Consider the following 11987-nt stretch of genomic DNA (forward strand, 5'->3'; position numbering starts at 1 on the left):
CAGTGTTAAACTTTATAATTATAAAATGATAATCAGCAATATTTCCTGGTGGGACTTTCCAGTTGATTCAACGTGGGAATCAAACCCACGGAGTCACATATTGTCCAGGCCGAGGTCATCAGACAGCAGGGTTGCCAGGTCCACAGTTTTCCCGCGAAATTGGGCTACTTCATAAGTGTTGCCGCTGGTAAAAAATTATGTCTGGCATTATGTTATCTTTATTTTTATGTGGTGTTATTTTATAGATATTATAGTACATATTTGCAATTAAAGCAATGTTGTTGGACTTTAAAAGCAAGCTGAAATCAGCAAGCAAAATATATGTATTGGAGTCAATGGGCAGCAGGTAGGGATCTGTCCTCACTCAGAGGCTCACAGTTTAAATTCTGTAAGTCTCTCTGCTTTGTTGAACACATTGTTAGAGAGAGGACACATTTGTCTACAACTGTGGAAAAAATCATGTGTATAGAGTATAATTTGTGACTGTGAGCAGCGTGGAAAGAGAAAAGTTTCAGACAATTTCAGGCAACTCCTCCCACTCTAGTCGATGATGTCACCCACTCTGACACGAACATTCTGCACACTCATTATAATCTCAACATTTCTCCAAAAAAGATCATGATAATTGAACAGTGATTTATCAAAAACTATAAAACCAATCAAAATGTGGGAAACCACATTAATAGATGAGACTTGTGTCTACATTTTAAAGTTCAAATGGAATCACTAGGTGAAAGTATGCCGGAGTAGTAGACGTTTAAAAAGTCCCAATAAAGCCGACACAAATCACCGACCAACAGCTGCATTCTTAACTCCTTTTTATTTTGATATGTCTGAAATGTTTATATCAGGTACAACTAGTATAAACTTATGTCATTTTACTGTAACAACTGAACATTCGATTCAAAGCTCAGGACAAGTCAAAAATATTTAGACCCATAAAATGCACAGAATTACAGTAAGAACAAATTTTTTTTGCATTGTTGTCTGAAAATGAAACACAAAAACAGTTTTGATTACTTATATCAAAAAGTCACTGCTGTGTGTACCAATATCAGGAAGGCGGTTATTATACCTGATATTGTGGAATGAATGAATGTTTTTAAAAATGACTAAAATCTGAGTGACATGTTTTTTTTTCAGTATCATTACAAAAAAAAAACAACAACCTTTGACCTAACAGGAAATGAAATGTACATGTAAATGACTTGATGATGATGACGATACAGTAACAGCGATCTTCCATGATCATCATCATCTGAGTCGGCACAACAGAGAGTCAAGTGAACGAGCAGTGATTTAAAGGGATAGTTCACCCAAAATTCAAATTTCACTCATTATCTACTCACCCTCATGTCGACTAAGGGCTGGGAGAAGTTTCAGAGTCCTCCGTGCCTTCTCTGTGCTCAAGCTTAAAATATAAATTTATTTAATTTTTTTCGGAACAATTTCTCATGTTGGGGCTTCAATACAAGAGGGACATTACAGATGAGCAGTATGGAGGTATTTGGATGTTTTTTGGTGTGTCTTTTTGGACTAAGAAAAGTGAGCTCCGTTCGCTACCGTCATATGGACATGCAGTGCTGCACGGAGCCCCGCTGTAACTCAGAGAAGCCACGGAGGACTCTGAAACTTCTCCCAGCCCTTAGTCCACATGAGGGTGAGTAGATAATGAGTGAAATTTGAATTTTGGGTGAACTATCCCTTTAAAAACAGGCCTGTGTGTGATTGAAGTAATGCACGAGACAAACGTTAAGCTGCTTTAAACCTGAAACATGATACACAGCTAAATACAGCATCTGTAGACGTTCTAATGCGTTTATACTTTTCACACTTTCACCAGTCGAGATTTCAGTGTATTATGATATGTTTCATAAAATCAGTTATGCTAAAGATCCAACTCGGGAATAACGGAATGATTTTATGTTTTGCAAACAAAATTAAAATGCTTTTAATAAACTAAATTTCGCAGTAAACAACTTATTCTAATACTGATCTAAGTGTGTGACAAGTACTGCATGCAAAAGTACTTTTTAATGACAGATCAGTTAATTCATTCATGTGCAGTTTGGAAATCATTATTGATTCGGAGTTGATCATCATGCAAACTATTACCCATGAGGTGACTGGGTCTCCTCTTCCCTCAAGCATTTAAAAAAAAAAGAAGAAGAAATGTAACATTGTATAAAATACACATATAAAATTGCGATTAAATACAGTGTGTACAGCAATCAGAGACATCCAAAGAGACTAACTTCAGCAAGTTTCACTGTCAATGTGCAAAACATACAGCATCACCATGCAGTCAGAGAGGAAACAGCCTCAGCTGCTCGCGCCTCGCTGACGTGTTTGGTTTGTAAAGGGAATGTTGTTTCTAATGTTATCTGACAACTTTTTTTTTTGCCACGATACAAGAACTTTAAAAAGTGCAAATGCAGCCAATTTCCCTAGATGTTCAAAGTAAAACAATAAAACAGGACAGTAGGAAAGATTAATAAAAAAAAAAAGAAGTGGAATCAGTGAGACAGTAGATAGATGCCATTTCCCTTATGTAAAAAACAAAATCCCTATCATGTAACCTTTGATTATCAGTATCTGATCTTGATGTAAACCTTTCACCACAGTGAGCTCCACACCTGGACAGTCAGACCAAACATCTGGAACTGCAGGTGAGACTTTGCGCTGACGGAGCTCACTGTGTTTTGTACACTGGTAAATCCTGGCAGCTGTTTGTGTACCAACTCACTTTCTTACACGATGACCAAAGAGATAAAACAATAAACGCAGCACGGACTAATCCCATGTGTATACACAGATTAAAAAAAAATAATTAAGACTTATTATTAAAAAGACATAATTGGCAAAAAATATATATATAAAGTAGTCATTTGTGGAATTCCAGAGAATAAACGTCTGGATCCTGAGTTTCTTTGTAGTGAATTGAAGTGAATGGGGCTGCAACTAAGGACTACTTCCTTTATAAAGGAATCTGTATATTATGTTCTTGAATAATCAATTGGAAATTCTATCAATAACATGTGCAAAAATAATTAAAAAACGATCATAAAAATCTTTTAGAGCCCAAAGTGATATTGTTTTGTTCCACTAATGGTCCATAAAGTAGGCAGCAAATCCTCATTTAAGAGGCTTAAGGATGAGGGAATTCATCGAAATTCTTAAATTTCTTTTGATCGACTAATTGATTTATAGTCGAAGCTCTGGTTGTTGTTTCTAAAGATCAGATTTTGATTAACAAAGCAAATCAAAGAGCTCTTGAATCAATCTTTGTCCTTCAGCCCAGCAGTAGGTTAAGACAGGTGAAGTTAAGACACGACGCAGTTCTTGGGATCTTGAGCTTCGTCGTCGTCGTCGCCCTGACCGTTACTTTCTGAATCGCGAGGAAGCTCCGGAGCGCCGCCGTCGCCCGGAAACATCCTGTCCTGCTCCGGAGTCTCGGCGGACGCGTCTTCGTAGGCACTGAGGTTGTCCGAGTCGTTCCTGTCCGGTGAGGGATCTCGCCCGTCGTCGACGCCGTTTTCACACGGCCGGAGGAGAACGCCGTCCTCGGACAGCGGGCTGTTCAGCGCCAGAGACGGGACGTGGGCCAGAGGCTTCGTGACCATCCGCCGCAGCTTCGTCTCGGCCTCCTCGCCCTGAGCCGCCGCCTCCTCGGACGGAGCTCGGTCTCTGCTTTCTCTGCGCGCGGCTCGACCCGGTCTCGTCCCTTCGTCTTCACCTCCGTGTGAGTTCACTGCAGCAGCGGCAGATGCTTTATCCCTTTCCTGCAAAGACAAAAATTGAATTGTCCATTAGTGAATCAATGAAGAAAAAATCGGTTATGGTGCATTGTGATGCCAGCGCTGATGACTCTCAATATGTGTACGTATCAGAACTGCAATACTTTGTTCCAAATACTCCCAATACTTTCAGCTTGACTTAAAATCTCAAACTGAAAACTTCCAGTTGCGATATAAATTCTTTTTTTCACTTTTGATACATGTGAAAAGGAACTTGAAACAATCTTATAGAAACTTAGAAAAGAGGAACTATTCCTCATTTTTCCTCAACAGACAAAACAGTGCTGAAATTTAAGACTGTGAACTAAACACATGAGCAAACAACCAGTACACCATGACTGACCAGGTGTAACATTAGATGTTGTTCACCACAGTTAGTAATGTAGTTACTCACTACAATAAGTGGGTAGAGTTAGATTAAAGGGATAGTTCAACATTTTGGCAAATTGGCCCATTGCCATAATCCCTATAGTCATAGCAGTAAGTTCGTTACCTTTAATTGTCGGTGCAAGCTATTTTTAGAACGGCGGAGCAGAGCCGCTCAGAGCTGCTCAGAGCTACGCTACGGAGGCTCATGGGATTTCTTGGTTTCCCTCATCAAACTCATCAAATACACAATCCAACAACTCCACAACGCTCTGGTGGACAAGTTGTGAGCTGCACATTCACCACGCTATGAGATAATAACACAACGTTACCAGACAGAGTTGTTTTAGAGGTAAATTCATGCAAAACCGCTGATGTGCGTTGCCTTCAGGGACAGTTTTTCACCAAGCAGTCTCTGCATTTACCTCAAAAACAACTCTGTCTGGTAACGCTCTGTTATTATCTCATAGCGTGGTGGTATTCATGGGTTGCAGTGACGTCACGTCGAAGGGACCGCCGCCATATTTGTGTCCGATTTGACAGGTCTCCTCATATGACAGCATGCAAACCGCAGGATGGAAATGACAGTTTCTTGACAAAATGACAGGGTTTCATACATCCTGTCTGGGTTTATATCTCTATAACAACAGACAAACTCTATATTATCCCACTTATTACACAGTTTATGAATGAATGAATGAATTTGAGACGTAATGTTGATCAAAGTCCTTAGTCCGGTCACATCTCCGCTGTTTGCTCCTCACCCTCCTCCTGTCGACTCGTGTGTAGTTGTTTTCAACGAGCTTTTGATAATCAATCAGTAGATTGATGAATTATCATGTAAATGTTACGATGTGCGCATTTATGTCGTCCTGTCTGTCATAAGAGATTACGATACGGGACACGTTTGTGTCACGGACTCGCGGTGGCACAGACACAGCTGGTCACTCTGTGACACTGCGCTGGCCCGTCCGCTCTGTCCGCTCTGATCGCAGGTTTGATTTCCAGCAGCGGTGAGGGAGGCAGAGAGCCTCCACTCTCCCTCTAACAAGCTACAAGTCATTTCTCTAACATCACAATTAGTCTGAAGCTGGTAAAAATGAAACACAAGGTAAAAATCCTTGGTAGTGCTTCTGCCCTGCTCCGCTGATCAGAGCGGCGTCCCTAGCAACGGCCCGTTTTACTTAGCAACGGTCTGTTATACAGAAATAAAAGACCCTAAATGCAGAATCAGTGAGTAATTAATAAGAAAGTAATCAAAATGCAGAATTCAATACATCCATGTTATTTAAAAAAAAGTGAATCCCCTCTTTTTGTGAGACTTGTCACAGCCCATGCTGCCACTGATAGACTGCCTGCAGTCAACTATTTATTCCGCCTATAACTTTACGTCTTTTGGGATGGAATAAAACTGCAGTCCGGGGTTTTTTTTGGCGACTGCTATCACATTCAACAGCACAATATAATCCTGGCATCTTTCAAATAACGTCAATTTTCGGTCTCTTGCTGATTTCCTCCTACTACTCCACTTGTTCTGGTAACGTGACGCTGTGATCTGTGCCCAGATTGCCCTGATTCGGACACAAATATGGCGGCGCAGAAACACAGTGACGTCATGTGAATCTAATGAATAGGGATTATGGCAATGGGCCAATTTGCCAAAATTTTGAACTATCCCTTTAAAGCTAGTTTTGAAAAAAACTAAATGCAGCATACCAGTGATTCACATTCAGTAAAAAGTGAGTGAAGTAACAGGTTCATTCAGCTTTTATATCTTTAAACACAGATTTTAAGAAAGACTGACAATTATTTTATAAAATCAAGTTGTTAAAAAAAATGACATTTTGTGAAACATTACATGTATCTGTTGATTTGGTACAAAAACAGGTAATATTATTGTATGAGTCTTTGTGTTTTTTTGTGCTTTTTTTTAAAGGAATAATTACAATGTCATTTCTGGCCAATATCACATGATACTACTGTGCAATATCATGTGATATTCTTCTCTCTTTCCTCACATTACCTCTTTTAATCTCTCCACCTCCTGCATCAGAGAGCTGACCATGCTCTCCAGCTTCCTCTTGGCCTCCCTCTCTCTCTCCAGCTCCTACAAATGCAGAGAGACACGGTGACATCAGGAGAGAAGCAGCAGCAGCAGCAGCAGCAGCAGCAGCTCCTCACGTGTTCACATTTAGAAAAACAAGGAGGTTGATTACAAACAAGTCTTAAGAGTGTGAAGAGTTTGAAGGGATACGCCAACATTTTTTTTTCTCGTGTCTTGCCTCACTCCCAAGTCCATGACCAGCAGATAGACACCATCCTTTTGACTGTGCGTGCAGTAACAAGGGAGATACGGGCAGAGCTGGCGCACCGCTAATTAGCTTAGCTCAAACGCTGGAAGTGTATAGGTAGTGTTAGCCTGCCTGCTACCCGAGCCGAAATCAGCAGTCAGAAGCTGATTTCATTTTAGCTCTTAAACTCTATAAATACATCACTTTATCAACATTTCAAACATTTTTAGGCGAGAAAGTAGCCGTTTAGATCAGCAGTGTGTCGTTAATTTGTCTAAATACCAGCTGTTTACGAATTCGGCGCTACTCAAGCTAGCCGTTGTGACCAACGCACTTCCGGTTACTTTCACAAAATAAAACACCTGTTACCCTTTACATACAGAAAACCATGACAATAGAATTTGTGCTTTTACTTTGAAATAGGAAGCTAACCTACCCTCGATGTAGCTAGCTTGAACCAAAATAAACCGTCTTTGCTTGAACCCTCCGTTTTGACCGATCTCGTCCCGTTACCGGCATTTGACCGCTCAAGATGCCTTACCGGAGAGTTTTGTCAGCTCTGAGACGAAGATCGGCCCGCAGGTTTCCGTTTAGAGTTGCTGAAGAGTTTCTCTGGTGACTTTAGGTGGAGGCAGGCTACCATTACCTATAGATAGATATCACGTGACGTCACACAGCGGTCGCAGCCGGTCACAGCACCATCTTGGGTACCGACTTCCAAAGGCAGTCTATGGGCTGTGACATCAAATCTCACAAAAAGAGTGGATAAACCTTTTTTTATTACACGGCTCTATTGAATGTCGTATTCCGATAATTTATTGATATTTCTGATATTTATTTACATCCTGATTTTGCATTTTACAGTCAGTTATTTCTGTATAACAGACCGTTGCTAAGTCAAATACACCGTTGCTCGGGACGCCGCTCTAATCAGCGCAGCACAGATAAGAGAAACTATGCAGGATATTTACTTCCTGTTTCATTTTTACCGTCATTAAACAGCTTCGGACTAATTGTGATGTTAGATAAATGACTTGTAACTTGTTACAGAGAGGGTGGAGGCTGGAAACACAGCTCTCCTCTCCTCTCTGTCAGAGCATCTGTGGCACCGCGAGTCCGCGACCGTAACAAAGTCCTTACGTCTCCGTAATCTCTTGTTTATGACGGATACGACTACACAAATACACACATTGTAACATGATAATCCATCGATCCGCTGATTAATTATTAAAGGCTTCATTGAAAACAAATGCACATGACCAAGGCGGGTGAGGAAACCAGCAGAGAAGTGCTGGACTTGCAGATTCGCTAAATGATGCAATTTATAAATCGATACAAGTCGTATTTTGATCAACATTACATCTGAAATTAATAATTTCACTCATAAGCCGTGTAATAAGCGGGATAATGTAGAGTTAGTCTGCTGTTATGGAGAAATAGAGACTAGACATCCTTCATCAAAGCCCATACAGTCTAATGATCATAGCTGTGCCTCAGTCCCCAGTTGGTACCCAAGATGGCGCTCACAACAAGAACGTCACGTGACTTTTAAGCATCCATACACTTCCAGCGTTTGAGCTAAGCTAATTACAGGCAATACGGCTCTATCTCCCTTGTTACTGCACGCACAGTCGAAAGGATGGTGTCTATCTGCTGGTCATGGACTCCGGAATGAGGCAAGACACGTAAAAAAAAAAATTGGCGTATCCCTTTAAAGTGTGTTGGTGTTTTGGTTTCCACATACCGCGCCGGCCTGTCCAGCTTCCCTCTGGGCCTCGGCCAGCAGCTCCTCTACTCCCTCGAGCGTGTCCTGCAGGACGTCCACCTGGAACAACAGAGCCTCGCGCTCCACCTCCAGCCCACGCAGCTCCTGCACCACCTCGTCGTAGCTGGCCTGCAGCTCCAGCTACGCACAACACAGACACACACACAGTCACAGTCACAGATCAGTGTGGGCACATTTCAGAGGAACACGTGACAGTCATTCAGTCAGTGGGAGGCCGAGCGTTGAGTGTGTGAGCGCTCGGAGGTGGGAGGCCTCATGATGACAATCCCTCCATATGTTCCATACGCTCCATATGCTCCATAACACAGTAAATATTCATCTGAAACATCCTGACAACACTGAGGACTGCTCGCTTAAATAACCATAGCCGTCTTTGTATTTGTAATAATATAAGACAAGAAATCCTCACCATTTCTGGGAGTCCCATGAAGAGATCCTGGTCCGATTGCTGAAAGGAGAAAATGTAAAAAAGGAGATTCATTAGTAAATTAATCTTATTTCTTGTTATATCTTCACCACATTAAACGAAGACAAGAGGCTGAGAGTTTATACAGGAGCGTCTCTCTCTCTCCCTGTTCCACTTCAAAATTACAATAGCTGATTCACAAATTCAATATCGTGGTCTTTCATGAAGTGACAGTTTGTTGAAGGTTTATGTGACCGCTCTGATATGTGATGCTGAGCTTTATTTAAGTATTTTAATTCCTCCATCTGTGGCCAAGTGCCTATCTCCCTTGTACTGATGTTATCGTTGCTCCCAGGCCTTTTTCACAGTAGAAACACCTGTAAATCATTAAATGAATGATGCTGAAGAACATTTAACTGAGTCATTTCCAGAGGATTTTGCTTTTTACCGCAGCTGCAAATGATTTTTAAAACTCAGCTTAGTATTTTTTTGATTGAATACTTCACCTGGTTGACCTTTGGTTTCCATTTCATGTGCACATACTAGTTAATCCTCTGATGTTTGTAGACACAGGTTTTGGGAGCAAATCCCAACTTGTGACCAGTGTAAATATGACTGAGGCACCGTGTCTGATAAGAGCTCTCGTTGTACAGTTTGTGATAAAGTCTGATAAAACGCAAAACTGAAATTCATCTCACAAGAGAACACACAAGGAGTCATGATGTGAATCTAAACGTTTGTGAGATGATTAATGTTACAAGACAAACAAAGCTCCAACAAATTATGACATAGATATCTCTGGTCTTTGTGGAGGAGAGTTGATATGTATGATAAGCTGCAGTACAAACAAATGTGCGTTGCCCTTTAGGCATCAAATAACTATTTGCATTGGGTAATGTGAGAAATGTAAAAAGTCTTAGCAATGTGAAACATGACAGGAGGCCAGGCTGCCACAATTAGACACCACACCTCAAAAGGTTGGAAACTTCTTGTGTAACCTTTAAAGACTGTCTCCAACTAAAGATTAGTATTGCATTAGATAATTGTTTGCAATAATATCGATACCATCAGTACTGACTTCCTCTTGTTGAACATGCTGCTGTTGCCAGCATAAAACTACATGAAAATGCTGAGTGAAGACTTCACAAGCAGTTTTAATCGAAAATGAAAACAATACAATGAAAGTGGAAATATTTTGCGTGTGAGACCAATGACCAGAGAAAAGCTGGAGGATTTCACTCAAACTTGTTAATATCTACACTGAAAACATTAAGAGCCATTGATGAGTGTTGAAACTGTGTCATTCCTCAAAGTTAGAAAGCAGTGAACAGGTGGTGGTGAGGTGGTTTGCACAACTACCACTTAAAATATTTGGTCATGTATAGCCTACATATAAATACCTGTTTATTTTTTCTTTGGGTGTTACTACCTAGAAGAATCTTAAAATATTTTTTTTTAAATATGTCAGACAACTTGAAAATAGGTATTGGTAGTGAGTTTGAAATGTATACATCATAACCCTATAACTTCTAACATTGTGTTGTTTCTTTATTGGTTTATTCTGGGTTTTTTTTGTTTGTTTTTTAAGTTAGCTAAAGATTTGCTTAACTACGAGCCACGGCTGTCAGATAAATGCAGATTAACAGAAATAGCTATGGAAATACATAAGTAAAGTACAAGTAGTTCAACACTGTTGGCAAATGTACAGTGACTTTGCACCACTGACAGATAAGAAGGGAGGAGGAGGAGAGGCGTCTACTGGAGATAATCCGGACCACAGTCAGGTAGATAAGTGTCGTAATTGCAGTGTAATTACGGATGTTTTGATTTTTCCATGGATGCTGCGGCTCCTACCTGACTGTCGCTCCTCCTCTTCAGGGTGCCTGGTCGGCTGTCGCTCCGCGCCAGACGCCTGGATGAACTCTCGGTCTGATGATAAAATGAAGAGACAAGAAGCAAGAGTCAATACATACAAAAAAAACATAAGCAGTCAGCTTTAAATAGAGGAAGTAGTGTGAAGCTACAGGCCTGTCCGCAGTCACAACCACAACAACAACAAACGTAACGTTACTGTTTACACGGAGCTGTTGGTCGTTTAAAGCGTTAACGTTAAATAAACGTCCTAACTTCCGTCTAACTACGCATCTCTTGTGTAAATCCTATAAAATACCCAAACTGAGGGTTAGAAACAGTCGTAGCTTAGCTTTAGCTTTAGCTCCACAGACAACAAACCCGTCTTTCTCCCGTGATTTCCCTCGACTCACCTCCTTTATGATGTTGCGGAGAGACTCGTCCTCGCTCAATCCCCGAGAAAACGTCCGCTTCTTTGGAGACCCACTGCTGTCCAGCGTGACTGAGTGCATCTTCACAGGGTTATATTAAGCCTTTTGTTTATGTAAGAGACACCTCCGAGCTCTCTGGACTGGGTGAAGCAGCGCTGCTGTTGTTTCACTGTTTGATTCCTACGCAGCAGCAGCAGCAGCAGCAGCAGTTTGGTTAAAAGGCGCTGTTGTCGACGCCCAGGCCGTGACCTACGGAAAGCCACGGGGACCAAACTGCCTTCGACGCCTCCGCCCACAGTCAAAGGTCGAGGAGGAGTCATGGTTGGAGCTTTTGTTGGAAGTTAAAAGATAAAATTAGTTTGTATTTGTTTTTTTTTGTTTTTTTAAAAGTTCAGATAAGCACCGTTGCTTACATGGAGCCCAACGAGCTGAAATGAATCAATAATGACACCAGGCGAGGCCCTACAGCCAGGTAGCCATTTTCAGTTTGGTGGTTGTTGAGGAGGTGGAAAGAAGATTTTACTCATTCACAGGTAACTTTAACATGTCCGTTAAAAGTCTGTGTCACACATCAGTAGATGAGGCGACATAACACACATTTAACTAGGCTCCACATTTCTCTTCCAGTAGCTATTTTTCAGCATTGTTGTTTTTGTTTTTTTTGATTTGCTTGTCGACCGTTGACGTTCCCGCTCTGCGCACAGGAAATGACGTGAGGTGAAACGTTAGCAACCGGTTGCTATGGTTACTACTAAAAAAATGAGTTAAAGCAGAGCAAAGATAGAGTATCAAAGGCCCCATGGCATGAAAAATGTGATTTTGGTTATTTTCGCGCTTGGGAATAGAGTGCCTAAGTGGAAGCAGGAAGTAGGCTAACGTCGCCATGGGACCTCAACTCGGAAAAAATCTCCATGTAAGTGAACAGGAGTCAAAATTTTATTTCGTGATCCAATAGAGAACGTGAAGCTGACGTCACGCCGCTTTGCGTTGTGGGACGTCGGCGCCATCTTTGGAGGAACGCAAACGTAAACAGAGAGTGGGGACTGGATTCAAGACCCA

At 41.3% G+C, this 11987-nt stretch overlaps 1 protein-coding gene across 1 annotated transcript; it reads right to left on the reverse strand.

Moving 5' to 3' along the window:
• Positions 1 to 1714: 1714 nt before the first annotated feature.
• On the reverse strand, positions 1715 to 11189 carry LOC146986818 (uncharacterized). Its single transcript, XM_085775697.1, has 6 exons — positions 10911 to 11189; positions 10501 to 10575; positions 8650 to 8688; positions 8199 to 8360; positions 6187 to 6270; positions 1715 to 3782 (listed from the first exon to the last, which is right to left on the reverse strand). The coding sequence occupies exons 1-6, from the start codon at positions 11007 to 11009 to the stop codon at positions 3324 to 3326; spliced, it is 918 nt and encodes a 305-aa protein (XP_085631823.1). The 5' UTR covers positions 11010 to 11189; the 3' UTR covers positions 1715 to 3323.
• Positions 11190 to 11987: the final 798 nt, after the last annotated feature.

This window comes from Trachurus japonicus, chromosome 5 (genome assembly GCF_045865225.1).
Source record: "Trachurus japonicus isolate A0001 chromosome 5, Traja_1.0".
NCBI classification, from domain to species: Eukaryota; Metazoa; Chordata; class Actinopteri; order Carangiformes; family Carangidae; genus Trachurus; species Trachurus japonicus.